The following is a 19,173-nucleotide window of genomic DNA, read 5'->3' as shown; positions in this document are numbered from 1 at the left end:
CTAAGAAAAAATACAACTGCAATGAATTTTACAGGGTTGAGACGTTTCAGTGCTGAACAGTAGTAACTCCGGAACTGCTAAAATGCAAATAGTGTATGACTTGAGCCATCACCAATGGCATTACATTAAAAACACACCTTTCAGAATTTGTTTTACAAAAGGTCAAAATTAATGAATCCTGTCAGATTTCTTAAGCTAAAACCTTCAGACACTTTCAATGTATGTCACTGCATATTTCACAATTCATAAGTCAAAACTTGAAAATGAAAATAGTGTGTCTTTATTGATATTCTGCCACAAATTATCATATAAACTTAGTTAGCCAAAAATGTATTTGCTACATGGGAAGATCCTGAACAATGCAAGCACATCTGCAAAAAGTGATGCTTTCTTAGAGCAGGTAACAGATGTTCTGTTACCAGCTCTCACTATAGTGCCATGCACAATTAAAATATTGTTTTGCATGAACTGTACAAGGCTCAGTAGAGTCACTGTCTCTTGGTTACTGCAAACACACAGAGATGCATACGGTCACTTTAAGCCTTCACTGACTTCAGTGGGACTCCTCTGTCTCTCAGGTGAGCTTGTACACAATGTTTGCAGGAGTGGAGTTTGTGACTACAAAAGCTGTGACAAGGGGGACGAGAACAGACATACTACAACAGCAATTCCAACAATTCAAGGCATCCATGTTACTGAAGGAAACCAGTATCTTTACATACTACTGAATGTTAAAAACAAACAAAGATGTTTAAGCACAAAGTATATATTTATACCAAATAAAACAACTGAAAAAGTATTACATAAAGAAAAATAATGTAACAGATTGTACTTAAGTACCTAACTTACAGTCATGCTCATATCTAAAAGTAACATTGGTAACTAATATATATAATTTTTGACAAGGGTGCATTTAAGAGTTCTCTAACACACAACATTCTAAATGTGGAGAGTATTTTTTCCAAGATACAGAAAACAAATTATTTTACACAGGCACACCTGTTAATTTGTATTAAAAAAAACACATGCTTGTAAGTGAAAAGGTCACTTTAGTACTAATTTACCAGAGGTGTGAAAGCTATGTAGTGTTAATCACGTTGAAATCGTCTCTTCTCCTTTTGCATTGGTGAGCGCCAACACTGAATGGTACAACATTTGATCCGTATGGTTGCTGACACTGCAGCCTGTTTCCAAGCAGCAGCCCGGCCCGGGTGCTGAGCAGCACACAACTGTACAGCCCCATCTGTCTGCGTGTAGTGTATTTATAACTAAAAGCTATTACAATTATTACAATGATTTCTGTTTCAATATATACATCAGTATAAAATACTACCCCAAACGCTTTTGCATTTCAAACAATTTTAACCACTTCATCAAACAATGCATTTGCAGAATTAAAAAAAAAATTTTCAAATTAATGTTGATTGCCAACAGTACAGCATCTCTATGGTATGTTTCCTAATAAATGAGAGAACGGAAATGTATTAAAATCAGTAATTAAAATAAGTATCACAAAACGTAATTCATGTTAGAGCAGTTCAAGAATTCCCAGTTTGTCAGTATCTACCCTAAGCAGTGCTACCCAAATACAGTATAAACCATGTAGTGTTTCTACAATGAGAAGAAAACATTCAAATATTAAAGCTGTGACAAACACACAAAAGCAAGGAAAGAAAATTTGTTCTGTACTCATCCCTGCTGTAGCAAGGTACAGCATGTCGGGGGTTTGCACTCAGTGCATCGGGTGTGCTGTTACACCTGGATACAACCGCGGAAGAACTACACTGCAATCAGCTCGGAATTTCCTTGCTGTTGTGGTTTTATGTCAGACCATTCAAGTTATAACAACTTAGTGTCTTCTTTTCCTGAAGGGAAGAAGGGAGAAGAATTCATAATGAAATTGTAAAAATGCTACTAAAAATCCCTATCTTGGACACAATATACCGCTTTAGGAGCTACTGTGTCATTGCACAATATAAGTGGCCTATTAATCATGGAATTATTGGTGTAGCAGAACACATTTGTTATTATGGATATGTTCTAAAAATTGGTATTTTAAAACCTGCCTCTATTCCATAACAAGCCACAAAAAAATTGTGTATTTCAAACACTAACATCCTTACATAAAGTAGTAAATGTGCATTTATAGTGGCAAATTTCAGATCTCTGCCTCTGCTGCTTCAGTTTTTAAAATGAGACTTGGTTCAGAGTTTTCACTCTTTATCTTAAAACAAAACTATTTCTGAAGAATAAAAAAATCCAAATGATAATAATAATAATATGGGTTTTTTTCATTTTGCTGATTCATTCCTAACTTGAAAAATAATGTCTTAAAAAAACCCACAAAAAATCCTCCAAAAATCTCTCCCCAGGAGAAGTCCCTGCTAGCTGAGATTTTTTTTCAAAACCAAGTTTCACACTTACAGTGTCTTTATAGTCATGTTATACACCCTTGAAAATAAAGGCTCACGTTGAGAATGGTGACAGGCCCTTCATTATAGAGGTGTTAACTGGTGACACTATTTTTCATCAGAGCCTGACAAAACTTCATAGCTTATACTGAAAGTTTGATTCATTTTGCTCATTTTGTTCATTTAAAAATACTCTTTGGAAACTGTGTCAACTCCTGCAGACAACTTAGTGATACACCTTTTCCTGTTAAAATACAGATAATTCATAGTCACCTCTACCCCATGCTAAGCTCTACTACTAATATACACTTCATTACCTGCTCATGTCACCATCTAACACATATCTTTACATTCTTCTACATATAGTGTCCAGGGCTTATTTTTCACCAAACAGAACCTGATAACGTTATACTTATGAGTTTTTTTCTTGAGGATTTTTTTGGTGTTCTAGTCTTTTTATTGCAACTTAGAGCAGTATTAATAGTTCAGACTTTTTCCATGTTAACTTAAGAGGAACTTTTCAAAAGGTTTTTTTTTCCATTAAGGATTTTAAAATCAAAACTTGCTTAGTTATCAAAACTGAAAACCAGAAGAGAGATTAAATGCATCTGTCATTTTCAAATGGTTTCTGCTACTTTAAAATGCATTTAACAATTGGTCATACGACAGTTAGGATTCTAAATTTTACATTGCTGCAATCAGATTCTAATTCAAAATCTTGCAAAGAAACATGAAAAATAAGCCACTGGTCATGAATTCTAAGGATTACATTCAAAGCTAGCCTTTAAAAAAATAAAAAAGTTACAGGCAAAACATACTGGTTTATGTACTCACTAGCTTATCAGGCTACAATAGGCATGTTTTAAGTATAAAAAAGCAGACAATCCAGATTTAAATAAGACTATGTGAAATCAGAAAAAAACCCTTAGATTTCACTATCTTTTTTTAAAAAAAGAACACCTATAATTACCTCCCATCCTACAGCTACAGTTAAACCAACTAACAAAAATAATCAAAACTATTTTTGACAAACAAAAGTTAGGCTAGAATATGTGGCAACGAAGTTCATATATGTTTCTATGTAAAATGACTCATGATTTGCTATAACATAAAATATGAACAAGAGCACTTTGTGACTAATAAAAGAGCTACTAGTAGAAACACTTAATGCCAAACAGTCTTCAGCCCTCCTTTAAGTCATTTCTCCAAATCCGTATTGACTTCTTTTGACCAGATACATCATTTTTGGCTTGTCACCTCAGTATGTCGTGTTTTACCACTTGCCACAGGCAGCAGGAGACAACTAGCTGAGCAAACTACAAGCAGTGACATGCAGAAATTAACTCTCAAATCTGAGTATTTAGATAAAATGATACGCAAGCGCACACTAGGACAAAAGGAATGGCATTCGTCATCCAAGCAGGCTCATCATCCCTCCTCACCCCCCTTGAACAGTAGTTGCAACAGCAATAGAAAAAGATCAAGATGTCTGTTCTTCAGAGTCAACTGTGGAAAAAAGTCAGCAATATATAACAGCAGCGATGGACAAGGAAGAGCAATATGAAATAATCTTGTTGAATATTTGTTCATTTACTTTTTCTGAACATAAGCCAAAGTGTGCCACACTGGCTTGTTCTGAACTTCAGATACAGATGTCCTATTCTCCTTAGATCCTTCACAGATTTAGAATTCAGTCTCCCTGAGGCCCCTATAACCAAGTAAGAAAACTCTCTTTATCTAGCTTGGTGGCTGCCAAGACAGATTCCATGTCATTAAGGATGTCAGAGCTCAAAGCCTCTTGCAGACTTGGCATCAGTTCTTCTCCTTCTATATTCATCCCATCTCCTTCCAGTGTCCCAAGGTCCACATTTGTCCCTGGAATGGCTTCAAGGTAGTCTGGGAAACGGTTCTGATGGGACGGTATGTTACTTTGGCTGATACTGTCACCTAGTTATAACACAAAGCAAGATAGATATTAAATACACTCGAAGTACCAAACCCACATTTTACCAGGACAACTGGTTAAAGGTTAATTCTGAATCTCTTGCATCACACAAGCAACATGATTCATAGAAATCCATTACAAAACCCAAAGATGATTTGACTGCATGCAGAAGTACAAAGAGCATGCCTTTGTTTCAGCCTTTTCACCTACTGACCCAAATCTCCATAGATCTTTGATGTCATTTAGTATATTTTAATTTTTACGCTTAAAAGACAATACTGAGTCAAATATTGTTTTGGAGCAACATTCGCAACACTGGGTGAGGTACTATTCTTAGCTCTGAACAAACAACATTACTTAAAAAAGCAAAGGGACACTCAAATTCCATGTAACAACAGGAGTGATGCTATATATGAGCAACCCCCCATCCTCCCAACAGAGTTGATTACAAGTATGCTTTGCACAACTCTAACTATAATATCTCTATCATAGAAACAGAAGGTAGAATAACAATGTGAAAAGTATTACAGCTTCTCAGAGTTTCTTCTTTTCATTGCAAAGCGGCTGAGCATTTGATGGACAGGAGTATATTTGGAAAACATGCACTAGGGATGTAAACAAAAACAAACCTGTATCCATCTCATCAACGCTGTTCAGGAAGTCATCGGGGGTTCTGGGTACACTGTAGCTGCTCATGCTGAGTCCACTGTCTGTGCTTTCATCTCTGGAGTGATATGTTCCACTGTAACAGAAGGGAGTAAAAAATGAGGGTGGGATACTGAAGAAATTCAAATAAATGCTTGGTTTTGAACCAATTCACAGGCTTTGAAAATATCGCTGTTACGAGAAATGCTCTATTCTAATAAAAATCTGAAACCTTTGTGAGACACCCAGGTTTTATTTTATACAGACCTTTTCCAATTAAAACTATATTATTTAGATTCAATTTAACCTGATGAGAGCATACTTAAGCAGCTTAAAAACTGCCTACCTGTGTTCTGCGGTGTTTTAAACTTTTCACACATACTTATAGCTAAAAAAAATTAGAAGCATGTCAGAGATAGTCTCTAAAGTTTATAAAAATGATAATGGCGTACCCTTTCACACTTCTATAAGGATCAGAAAAACATTTCTAAACATTTCTCCTCATTTCATCAACCACTGAAGTCTACTTTTAGGTCCCTACTGTTACAGATAGGAGCTATAGTTGGAACTACCCTATAGCTGGAGCTGTGGCCTGTGTGAGGAGCCCAAGCAGGTTTGCTGGCAGGAGTTGCGGCCTACATAAGCAGATGTGCAAATAGACCATTCCCTGCCCCACTACCTCTCTTAATATACAAACTTTGCAAAATATTTTCAAAATCTGTATTTCTTCAGGTTATGGTAGCATTCACTGAGAATCCTTACTGATTTTCCAGCTTGAATGCTGAATGAAGATCAACTTGACTTACTGTTCAAATTTGCACTTGAAGACAAACTGATCCTTCAAAACAGTGTGCTCATGAAATACGTAGCGTATGCCTTTTTGTCAAGTATGAAGAACCAAACTGATGATGGTTGAACAGCTATTCAACATCGGATGCAAGTAGAATGCCATCAATTAGGTCTCACAAAGACATCTTTGCCATCCAAGAAAGACACAACATTTCTTTATAGTTAAATCATAAATATTTATCTTCTTCTAGATTGATTTTAAAATAGTATCACCACACATGTGACAACAATCCCAATAATTAAGCTATTTAAAACTTCTGTGAAAAAAATACTGGTTTACTTTGTGGGACAATATACTAAAAACAGAACTGAGACTATGCTGAACTAAATCACTCTAAGTTGAGAAGGCTTTTTGGCTGCTGCTCTCACACTCGGAATGTCCAGCTCTTCTCTTCAAATCACTTCTTAAGACACATTTCCTCTTTTCTTCAATAGGGATTTCTTCATCTGGTAGTCACATCACCCAAAATTACTGCATGCAATTGAATTGCATTACCCAAAATAGAGTGGATGTTTCTTCAACAACTACTTGTTAAAATATGTGTATATAAAAGAAGAAATCCATATTTAGGAGTTAAACAGAGAATTACCATCACTACCAATATAAATCTAATACACAAAAAATTATAAACAGAGTGGCAAACCAGAAGGTGAAATAATTTACTAAAATCTGCATTGCTGCATGTCCCATTTAAAAAATAAAACATAGCACAATGATGGTAAGTACTGAAGACAGCAAGCAGAAGGTTGAGTATGTAAATGAAAACACCATTGCACTTTTTCTCAAATTGCTCCAATGTAGCATTGTTTTCTAAGACTTTTTGGATGTTCTGATTATGTAGTGGAAAATATTTGCTATGTAAACTCTGGATATCCAACTTTGGTACCTAAAGTTAGGAGGACTGTCTCACCAGGAACTTTATATACTCTATAAAACCAGAAAGAAGCATTTCTTTAAGTCTGAACTTTAACGTAAGGGACATAAAAGAGATATTTATGGCAGAACTATTGGACTGCTGTATCTAATTCAGAAATAGCAAAGTGCCCTCTTTTACAGGCTAACACATGCCAGAATTAAATGCAGTGATGTACATAAAATTACCTAGAAGGGGACAAAGCTCAGATCAAAATGGAAAATAAGATATTCTGAACTCAAGTGAGGTACAGATTTGCCTGAAGCAAGTGCTACAAAAAAGTACAGTTAAACGTATTTGCAATGGAGCAAACAGTAACTTTTTGTACTTTACTGTAAACAGCCCTTGCTAATTCTCAACCTGCCAAAAATTACAAACATGAATTTGTCCTTTCTAGCTTTCTTCCTGTTTCTAATTAAAGGTAAAGATGCATCATTTCATGTGTGTAGGTACACAAAGGACAAACTGCATCACCCCATTGCCATGGCCATTTGAAACCTGAAGATGTGTTTCTTTCAGGTCAGAAAACAGGTTTTGAGGATGGGAGGATACCACACCACTTAAGAACAAATTTCAAAATATATCTGTGCTGAACATATGATGACAAGAATATTCTAAGCTATGGTGTTATTATAATACATTAAGGCCATTTTCTATTGACATAAGCTTCTCATAGGACAGCAGACCAGTTTTAAGATTCCTTGTCCTTTTTATTCCTTGGGACAGAGCCAGCACAGTTAAGGCTCACACCAGATTCCAGCATGAATTCCATGGAGGAAAATCCCTTCCTCTAAAAAAAAACTTTTCTAATCAGATTTGTCTGTGTAGGAGATAAGTCTTCCTGAAGGGCTGGCCCAAAACATGGAAACACCACTTACATCCTTAAGAAGTTTTTACATATATATATTTATATATATATACACACACACACACACACACACACGTATATATGTAAAAAAAACATTGTGTACCTTGATAGCACAGACAATACTTCATGCAGAGGGAGAAAAAGCCTAAGAGCAACAGATGTTATTTACATCACCTAAACTATATGAATGACAACAGGTTCCACTGGCAAGATGGTGCAAGAACATACTCTTCATATTCACTAAACTGTACTAATTTTGAGAAATACAGTGAGGATAGATTATATGAAATTATGGATAAGTCTGCTGGAAAAGGCAGAAAATGAAACAAATGTAGGCTAAGCTGATGGAATATCAATAACTGGAAAAGTTACATACAACGCCAGTACATCTTTATGGATGAAGAACCTAAGTGTAAGAGATCAGCAACATCAAGTTGTTTTAAAAGAACATGGGAAAGGATTTCTAGTTGCAGCAAAGGTTTACAAAGTTTTTAACAGTTTTCAGTATCTAAAATTACAGCTGGTATTTAAACTTGCCCTACTCCAAAATCATGCCAGTTTTAACACGATGTGGACTTCTTACTTGATGAGCATGTTTGAAACTGTATTGGTGGCAAAAACCATGGAAGTTAAGACTTACATTGAAAGAATCAAGATTAATTTTATGGGGCTTTCAACAAGTATATAATGTATCATTAAAGAAAAGGATGAGCATGTTGTAATACTTCGTGAGCACTTACAGTAAGCATCCTAAAGTTAGACTAACATTTCACGGTAAGGCAGGAAAGTAGTGATGAACACTGACAGAATAATTTTTCTCTTTTATGGTAGGGGATACTGAGTTGATATCAGCTTAGAATGCTGATATCATTAAGTTCTTCCAATTAAGAACTACAAAATTAACTCCTCCGACTTACGATCAACTACTTAATACTACTGAAATGTTAGAAGATTTTTACTCCATTAATTAAAAGTTTATGTGGCTTGGAGATTTGACTGTTTTACTGTTTTTGCCTTGTCTTTCCAGCACGCTAAGCAAAAAATACACATATGATTTCTCTCAAGATGCAGCAGTTTCTCCAAAGTTATAATGGTTTGTGTGAAGCATTTGCAAGCTGAAATTAGAACAGTATTTCCAACAAAACAAACACTCCAACTCAGAGGGATTAAGGAAAACATTATATGAAAAAGACCAGTCTATACTGCAAAATTCTAAATCTTGAATGAAAAGACTCACTTTAAAACTAATACAGCATTTAAAATGAAACATGCCACTATTTGCAGACCTAACATTAACAGAGTAAAAATACTGCGAAATTAAATACCTGAAGTGGAGGGGAGGGGTGAATGGAGAAACCTTAAAATGAACCTCAAGGTGTAGTCCTGAATGGGCCTCACAGTCCATTTGATCTCATAGAAAGCTATTCACAAATTCTTCTGAGTCAGTAATTTGAAATGACTGTTAGTCAACAGATTATACAGAGGCAAACATGTTATGACTTTGAATAAAAACCTTCCTGCAAGTCTGAACAGACTACTTCCTCCCACAGGAGACAGCTTTTAATCCTCAACTTTTACTAGACTTGCCATTTAAGGAAAGATTCATTTACAGCTGTGGCTTTTGGCACAGACAGATGTTCAAAATAAACTATTACATGTACCAAACAGAATTTTAAATCAGTTTCTTCCCCCTCTAGTAGCTACCCCTACAAACCTGTTAAGAAAGGGATCAGAACTATTCGTAGTCATTGTTCTCAGTTCCTGAGACATTCCAGGAGATGACACGGGATTTTGAGATCCACCATCTTGTTCCATTGTGGGAAGCTGGCTACGGAGAGCCAATTCCTACAACAGGGGAGGGGGAGAAAGAAAGATCATGTTAGGCATTTGCATGCACTTTTCAGACACATGAACACGTGACATTACAGGTAACTGATGCTTTCACTGTTTCCAGTTACAAGATTTAAAGGAAATTAAGTTTCTGAAGACAAAGCAAGAATTTTTACTGGCTTCAATGACAATGGATTTTCCACCAGTCAGGCCCAGTACTACAGAGACTTCACTGTAAATGTGTTTATAGATATAAATATCTGTATGTTTACATAAATCTTTTCTAGTTCGCTTCAATATCCTTTTGCTAAGTCTGTTCTTAAGACCAAAAAAAGAATTGTTAACATTATCTGACCCCTAAGACATGTCTCTCTAGCTCTGCTGATCAGCACTTTTTCCCCATTTCTTTTAAGTTCTGTATAAGTCCCTGCTTTCCTTTTTACCTTGCTGCTTCATTCAGCAAAGTGTCAAGTCTTTCCCTACAAGTTCCCATTCACTCTTCCTGTTCGAGTCATGTATTTTGAAATTTCCGATAGATCAGATCAGCGATTTGTCTCACACGTAAATCTTAAGGCTCTTCAAATCCCCAGTAATTCTTTAGTAAAACTAAGACATCGCACTTCTGAAATTACAAACCTAGATTACATTCATATTTTATGCATCTGCCTGTGTACCAACTTGAATCAATCCCTCCATAAAGCTTGTCATTACTATTTAATGAAAATAAGTTTTAACATGAAATACAGAAAATTAAAGGTGGGTGGAAATAAGCAGCATTTTATGTAATTTCCAGTGCTTCCTCTCTCCCTTTTTAAACATGAGTTACACATGTGAAAAATACAATAATTTGCTTCAAGCAAGTCTCTTAAAACATCATCAATGGCTCACTAAGTCTGTGCTCTGTTAATGTTGAGATTGGTAACGAAATCTACTGCCTCTTGTTACCATTATTAGCAGTACATGATTTCCAGGTTGTGCCTGGGCAGCTCATCTGGGGCAAAATGAATCTTGTCAGTCTTGACAATATTCAATAATTCTCACTTGTATAATACGAGGTCTTCATCCATTCTCAGTTATGAGCCTAAAGACTACTGTGGACTTTCAATATACAAAAAATAATCCTTTTCCAATTCTTCTTGAAAGTTATTTTCTTTTAAAAACTATCTAAGGTTATTTTATTTTCCAGCAGATTGCACCATATCTTGAATGCTTCCCTACCACTTGTTTTTTTTCCTTTTCTAATCAGCGTATGCTTCACTCCCATTCCTGCATATTCCTTTAATACCATTTCACGTCTTGTACTATAAGGTTTTCTCATTCCAGCTGATTAGACCTTTGCAGAAAGCGTACAAACATACCATTGGTTTTTGTGTTTGTCACACCCAACTGCCTACTCCAAGTAAATCCAGCCCTCTGTTCACCGCCACTCACTTGGCCACTGTTCTAATAAACAGTAGTAATACTCCTCCCCATTTTCAGATCACAGGATTATAGGCACCTTTAAATCATTTCTATAGGCTTATCCACATGATTTTCATTTGCTTATGTAATAAAACCAAGGGCAAAGACTATATAATGAGGTCTTACTCCACAGATAAGTTTACAAACTTCCGTCAGTCACATCAGCCTTCATACAAGGCAGCTGATACACATGCAGGAGAAAATGAAACAAACGCAATAGGGAAAAAAAAGCCCCTCTGGGTCCCCTGTTGAAAAGCAACAAAAATCACCCCACCACCAATTTCTCTTCCGTACATGAAGAAAATAACCAATGTGGAAAAATGGGAGTTACCTTTGTATTTTCTAAATTCTTAGAAAGTAGGTGAGATTGAAGTTTCATCAATTTATGAACGTAAGTAAGTACGTAAGTATAGTAAAGATAAACGTAGCTCAGATACTAGCCAGCTAAATAAGAAAAATCACACTTCACTGAAGGCCCACTCAAAAGAAATGTATTAAACCAGGAGAGAGAATTTTATTTTGCCTATTCTTGGGCATGCACAACACAGTGAAAAAAGATATTTTTAATATTAGTACTACTTTGATCCTTGTTTCAACAACAGCAGTGCTAAAAGTGAAAAGCGATAACTATTGGTAACTATTTGTACGTAGCATTAATGCTCCTTATTCAGGAGGAGGAACTACAGCACCTCCCCCTAGAAAGAATGTTATTTCATTACTCATTCAAGTAATAAATTTATATCAATGTGGAAGTCCGAAAGAAAAAGAATTACCAAAAAAGACGACCTATTCAGAAACAAATAGAGAGCAATTTTTAACCGTTCCATGAGATAAACAAAGGTTTTACAAACCCTACTGAGTGTATTAAGACTATTTTTCCCAAAAGGTGCATGTAATGGAAACTAAAATTGTGTTGTTTGAAGAATGATCCTTTTGTTTCTTCTTCCTTATTAAACTCATTTTCAATAAAAACATTATGTGCTTTCTATACTTCAAAAAAAAAAATGTATGGGAGTGTACAAGCCTCTCCCAGCTCCAAAGAGAGCAATGTGAACTCTAGGCTTTTAGTTCACCCTTTAAAATATATCCTTTATTAGAAGTATTTAAAGTCTGGAGGCAAAAATAAAACCACGATAAAATCCTGGCTTAGATTTCTGTAACTTGATCTTATCCTATTTTTGAATATCACACTTTTTTAAAAGTATCTCTGGGAAAATAAAAGCTTAGCATTCCTATTGTTAACACAAAAGCTGAATTTTGGTATTTTGGTTATTGCATAAATGACCAAAATGGTCTGTCATCTCCTTAAGCAAAGGAATTTTTAAAATAAGGTCAGCAGTGTGTAAGTTGTCTGGCTGACCGTTGTTTGTTTGTTTTTTATGACTGCATATACATAAAGTTTTACAGGAAGTTCCAGGTCATTCATACCATGTCCAAATTAACTTTATAAAATTACTCTTTGCAGAACATTTTTATCTTCATCGTGCTGTTGAGGAAAGGTTAAAAGTTCCCATCGTGCAACTCATGTATCATATTCTTACTGTGTTATACATAAGATATGCTACTAAAAAAAAAAAAAATACAAGGATATATCAGTTCTATTGGTAAATTTACTTTATAAAGGGCCAATTGTAACATTTCTGCCCCCAAACACTGCTCAACTATCACACAATCCACAGGCTACACCAGGATGCGAGAGAAGCGTGAGGGCAAAGAGGAGACCACGACACTTACAGGCAGTTTCAGCACCAGTTATTTCTTCAGATTAAGTATTTACCTTCTTGTTTGAGGCCAGAAAGTTAGAGCATATGTACAAAACACACAGTGAAAACACACGGACAGACGAAGACAAACAAATTCAGCAATGAGGAGTTATGCAATTAGTGAAGAGTAATGGAGAAACATATAAATCATTCAGTGTGGCAATCATGAAAACTAGCAAAATTAATTTAAGAGGTGATGCTGATAGAGTGATAATTAATAATATTGTATACATTTCGCAAAAATCACAGTGCTATGCAGAGCATTGCAACCACAGCATAAATTGGAAAAGACATTGGTTGGTAAATTCTGGCTTCTTGTCTGGTTTTGCAGCTCTTTGCTGAGCCACCGTTTCATCCTCCTCTCGCTGCCCCTGGCCCGGCCCGGGCTCTCAGAGCACCACCAGGCAGGTACGTGCTCCGACCAACCCCTCCGCCAATTCGTGTTCGGTTCCAGGTAACGCTGCTCTTCACGGCCATCTCGTACTCAGGACAATGTGACTCGCCCCTTCTGCTGACCAGTTGCTTTGCCAGCACTTCTGTGATTAAGATTTGCAAACACAAGCAGCAGCAGGGACTCGGCAATGTGCTGCAGTGAGTTACAGCTCGTACAGACACAATGTGTCCTGAAGCAATTAAGGGCATAACAACCAGACAAAGGCAAGGAGTGGAGATCTCATTTACTCTCTAGACTTTGAGTATTTATCTATAAGGATCTACATTCAGAAACGAGCAATAAAATTATTTTGTTAATCTGCAAAGCTCAGGTGCTGCAACTGGCATCACAGCTTCTGAATTCTCTGATTACTCATATAATACAAGTATCTTTCCTACCCTGCATCTTCTACCTATCTATGCTCAGGATTTCCCACTTTAATCAAGTGTGAAACAAATTCTACACTTCTTGCCAGACAAACTAACAACGTTTCACTTAGATCTGTGGTTTTCAACAAGGAATGAAGCTATACCATTACAGAAGCCAAGGAATATTTAAAGCACTTAGTTCCCAAGATGACTGAACGTCATCAGTGTTGCGGTTGCAGCAAAACTGGTTGAATTCCACATTTTGTATATTTTGATGGGAACCAACATACCCTTCACACTCCCCAAATCCAGCCAAACAGGACTCCCTCTCAATAGCGTTTCCTATTGATGTCCAATCACGCTCACATTTGTCAAGCAGTCTTTAAAGTACTACCTTAGTGCACTGCTCATCAGAAATACCAAAGACTTAAATAATAATTAGGTCAAGCAACATCCCTACAATTTCTACAGAAAATCCAACTCTGAGCTGAAATTCCCAATGCTTTGACAAAACTTTGTATTTTATCTAGCAGTGTTGAGAAGCAGCAGAGTTTGTTGGTCAGGGCAGAGGAATTTGCATCTCAGTTTCTTAATCACCGAGGGTCACAACCCACAGGCGATTCCAAAGTGACTTTTTACTTATTGCTATGGATGGCCTCTGATTACATTTTCTTAGCCTTCCCATCAGCAGGAATTAGCATTTGTATGGTCATGCACTAAGACAAGTCAGAAAACAGACCTAGCTGAAAAGTAATTTGTCTGATCGATCAGGTGTCTGATGTGTCTTGCAGTGTAGCCACACCGATGCTTCGGCCACTGGATTATGAAAAAACATTAAGACACATCCTGCTGCCTGGTAAATAAGGCAATCTCTAGCAAGACAGCTGAGTTTAATGTCTTAAACTGCTGCAGTTCAGTTTGCCAGAGCATGTCTACCAGACTCTCAGTCAGAGGTCATTTTATTATGAGCAAATATTCTCCTTAAAAAAAATACCACACACCTGCCCAGCTGCAGTCGCCAGCCCCAGCTCCGGATGGCCCTAGGGAGAGGGCTATGTTTTCTGAATTAATTTCTAAAGTCATGGCACTGCACACGTGTGCTGCCTTACCTGTGAGCCTCACGGTGCTCGGCAACAAAGCTCTGTGCAACTGATGCAAAGTAAACAGCAGGTACTTGGGAGATTATCTGAACTAACTTTTAGCTACCTAAAATCCAAATGCTTTCCTTCCTTTTCCTTTTTTTAGAGGAGTGATTGTGCCACTGTACTCAGCACTGGTGAGGCCCCACCTTGAATCCTGTGTTCAGTTTTCGGTCCCTTTATCACAAGAAAGACATTGAGGTGCTGGAGAGAGTTCAGAGAAGGGCAACAAAGCTGGTGAGGGGTCTGGAGCTCAAGTTACACCAGGGGAGGTTTAGATCAGATATTAGGAAAAAATTCTTCACAAAAAGGGTTGTCAAGCACTGGAACGGGCTGCCCAGGAAGTGGTGGAGTCACCATCCCTGGAGGTGTTTAAAAGGGATTTAGATGAGTTTCTTAGAGACACGGTTTAGAGCCAGAGTTAGGTTATGGTTGGCCTCGATGATTCTGAGGGTCTCTTCCAACCGAAATGATTCTATGATTCTAAACAGATGCCTATAGAGGCAATGTGCTAAAATTTATTATTATGTGCCAAATTTACTGCCACAGACTAAAGATGTCAGTTCATTAATTACAAAGATTTCTGGAAGGTTGTCCAGTGAATAACAATGGTTTGTTACCTAATGAGGTAAAATATTCCTGCTAGCAATAATATATCAACAGTTCAATGAAAACTGAGATAAAGGCATATAAAATCACTTCGTTTTCTGCCTACTTGGAATCTTCAAGTTACTTACAATATCATAAATGCTGCTCAGCTCTTTATCTGTGTGACAGTTCTCCAGCAATATTTTGTTATTGATTTTGGAGAATAAGAAATCAAAAACAATTTCTGTTCATTTTGCAAAAGAAACATCTAGCAGAAAACTTAAACCACGAGGCACAAAGTGAAATTTAGTATTAGTAAAAAGAGTTAAGTCACTGAAACACTGCAAAAAAAATTTACTTCCACTAAAATGAGAAGTTTTGGGTATTATTTGTGACTATTGATTCAGAAGTAAAAATTTTAAATGGGGAAAAAAAAGCTTTGTTGGAAGGACTCTTCACTGTGTCTTAGCGAGTCATCCTCAAAACTTCTCACATGATGGATCTCTTCAGAATAACAGACCACATACAGAATAACATACCACAGACCATCTTCTCTATCAAATATCAAGCAATAAGCTTCAGGAAAACGAGAGATTCAAGGGACAACACTGGGATTCACTAAGAAACTAAAATAACCATTGCCCACCATTTCCACAAAGATCTGAACAAAAGTATACCTTGTTATTTAAAGACGTATTACAGGAAGAGAAGGATAGGACAGGAACAAATCAAAACCTAAGTCCTCAGTAAAACTTCCAGCTTCGCTAATTTCATGTAAGTTCAAGAGCACAGAATTCAAGACCGCACTTGTTTCTAGAAAACATCACAAATTTGACAGTAACACAGTTTTGTATTGGTGTACATGCAAAGTGAATGAAGAAATCTTTTATTGAAAAATAGTAATAGTGTCCTAAGAGATTAATGATTTCCTGGAACACTGGAAATCTTCTTGACTAAGCTGATGAAAGGTGTCAAACACCAACCAAGATGAACTTTCTTTTAAAAAAAAAGGAGTCATAGGAAACAAACAATATGTCGAATGCTGTAACTATTCAGTACTGCAAGAGCTTGTATTTTATGAATAAGAGCAAATATATTAAAAACGAAGAAAACAAAACCAAGCGATTAAGCAAACAGGGACAGACTGGTCATGTCTTTGCAGATTCTTCACTGAGTATGGGAATTTCCAGAATGTCGAAAGTTGATATGAAATAAGTCCGGGACAACAGGACAGAGAATATGAGAGGTACCTCATAAAGGATAAAGGATGACAGAATGGCAACGATGAGCAGGGAGCACATTCCAGGTATGCAGAACCACCAAGAAAGCAGCACAGAGACAAGAGAAAGGTAAGTGGGAAAGCACAAGGGAGCAGCGTGGCAAGGGAGCAGAGCTGCATCTCATTCCCAGACAGCAGCACTAGAAACAAGCAGCAGGTATGGAACGAGCAAGCACACACAGAAGAACCTACCACATAAATGGCTGTGTAATATGCTGATCTTACTAGCAAATACCCTAATACTAGCAGCAAATAAGAATCTTTCAGTCTTAGCACGTGCTAAGAAAGTAGTCTGCGCAACATTCAAGGGTAATGTCTTCAGAGCCTCAACATTATTTGCCTTAATCTGTTTTCATTGTATACTGGAAGGCAGGAAATCTGTCACCTAACATCTAGCCAATTTTATCCTTCATGCAGTTGACTGACATCTATTTTAGGTGACACGTTGTTGACAACCAGATGCTAAACTGCAGGAAAATGGAACGAGAGCTACTGGGGATGGAAAGAAAGTCAAGCCACTCAACTTCTTAACTAAGATAGGGAGGCATCTGTCAGGTGTTCACAGAAAATGATGACGAAGAGTGTAAGTAACTGAACAGACACTTGGTGTTTTCAAATTCCCTGCATGTATCCATAGCTCTTGCTTACACACTGTAAATATGGAAGCAGTAATTTTTTTTCAAAAAGCTTTGACATTTTTAGAATTACAATAAAATAAATCCTCATTTAAACAAGAAGAGCGTTTTACAGTACTTGCAACAAAAGATGTAGCTGAGCAATTTCAGTCCTTCCAGGAGGTATTCAAATGCTAAGGCCTCCATACATAACACTTGGAGTGTTCGTGTCACTACAGGATACCACCGTATCATGGCAGAGAGATAAAATAAAACATTCACTGAGCACCAAAAAACCTGACCAAAGACATCAATACAACCATGACACTGTATCCACGGTATGTGGACAAAAATGCCAAGAAGGAAAAGGAGGTTGAGCTGAATGCAGGATGTCAGACTAGACTTCCACCAGCCCCTTCCAACCTCTGACTCTGCGATTAAGAAAAGTTCAGAGACCCAGTTAAAAATTAAGGAACATTTCTCAGGTTTTTTTATCCATATAAGAAAGATACTTCATCAGAGGCCATCTTCAAGAATGTTTGTGTCATATCATTTCCTTACAAAGACTTTGACAATCCCTCTCTCAGATAGACTTAGTCTTCCAGAACTAAGATCACTGAACATATGAAGGTTTTATTTTTAGTATTCCTTAAAAGAACATCTAAAATTTATCAAGATCAGCTATTTTTCTTCTCCCAAGAACAGCTTTATCATCATGAAAGCAAATAATTCCTCTAAACTTAATTAATTTTATTCACAAAGGAAAGAAAGGATCTGTCTAAAAGAAAAAGCTGACCAAGAAGATTTGCATTGTTTCTACAGATTTTTCACAGATTCGCTAGGTTGATCATGAGCTGATAGGATGTACAGATTGGGACTTCAGTAATGGCATCATTGGAGAAGACAGACAACATTTGCTTCTTCAGTACAAGGCCTCGAGAAGTATTTGGAGAACAATTTCCAGAAGCAGTTCTCTAAGCACCTTCTTCCACATGTGGCTGCTCACCACATTACTGAAGTGACACACAAAACACAAAAAGTACATGTAGATGATACAACACGAACAATCTAGTACTATGGAACTTTTAAGTCGACAGGATAGCCTACTTTTGTATCCACCAGATCCCTCAGACTCATCGACATTGCAGACTAATAAAACTTAACCCAGGCAAGTGAGTACCCAGGTAAGCCTGGTAAAAACCAGTTTAAATGTGACTGGAAACCTGACTTTTGCATAAATGCTTTCATCATTTCCCATCCCAAACAAAGGAGAATGACCACTGCATACACATTTAATGAATTATCAATAAGGTCCCTTTGAGGTTTTTTCAGCTTTGTACTGTTTTAAGCCAGGATTTTGAGAAGTTCCAAAAATCTGATCTTATGAAGTATGAAACTGATCCCAGTGTTCTCCATTTGCTGCATGTCTCTGAGTTTGCAACAGGATGAAGTTACTGCGGAAGAGCAAGCAATTCTATGACAGGGCTTCAGGCACACAAGAAAACACAGAATACACTTCTGGCATTCAATAAGGAAAACATCCCTTCTGAATGACCTCACTGTGGCAGCAGATAAGGTGTTTCCAACTGATGTGGAGGAGTCTGCTGCTCTGTTTATTCCCCTGTATACCAGGAATTTTTCTCTCCTCTACAGTAGGATCTAGTATTGATCGACAAGATCTTTATGTGGTTCCCGCTCTGTAACTGAAGCAAATTATTAAATTTCAATTAAAATGCTTCCGCTTCTGAGCAGCGCTAATATTGCCAAACAAGAACATACTTTTTTCCAGGGTATCAGTACTGTTTCTAAGGTCTGAGGTTCCTATTTTAAAGATTATATTCTCAGGGGAACTAGTAACATACAAATTCTGCAATACTCTTCAGAATGCAACAGTACACCAGTACTCATGGCTTCCAAACACAAGATACTTTCTTTTATTCTGTTTTTCTTGCCTAGTACATATCATGTTTTTTCTTAGAAACACAAAGTACAATACAAGCCAATATAAATATTGTGCTAAGAACCAGTAGATTAAGAATACTGTTAGCAACAGCAAGCAAGAAGCT

At 36.9% G+C, this 19,173-nt stretch overlaps 1 protein-coding gene across 8 annotated transcripts in view; it reads right to left on the bottom strand.

Moving 5' to 3' along the window:
* Positions 1 to 257: 257 nt before the first annotated feature.
* YAP1 (Yes1 associated transcriptional regulator) overlaps positions 258 to 19,173 on the bottom strand; it is a 90,279-nt gene continuing 71,363 nt past the window's right edge. For all 8 annotated transcript variants that reach the window (XM_065832048.2, XM_065832055.2, XM_065832063.2 and 5 more), the window contains 3 exons: positions 9,347 to 9,477; positions 4,986 to 5,098; positions 258 to 4,358 (listed from right to left, as the gene is read on the bottom strand). In XM_065832048.2, the coding sequence (XP_065688120.1) occupies positions 4,120 to 4,358; positions 4,986 to 5,098; positions 9,347 to 9,477 (483 nt within the window). In that variant the 3' untranslated portion in view covers positions 258 to 4,119. The remainder of the gene's footprint in view (positions 4,359 to 4,985; positions 5,099 to 9,346; positions 9,478 to 19,173) is intronic.

This window comes from Patagioenas fasciata, chromosome 1 (genome assembly GCF_037038585.1).
Source record: "Patagioenas fasciata isolate bPatFas1 chromosome 1, bPatFas1.hap1, whole genome shotgun sequence".
Taxonomy (NCBI): Eukaryota; Metazoa; Chordata; class Aves; order Columbiformes; family Columbidae; genus Patagioenas; species Patagioenas fasciata.
The sequence above is the reverse complement of the archived record's forward strand: the minus strand, read 5'-3'. Positions and strand labels throughout refer to the sequence as shown.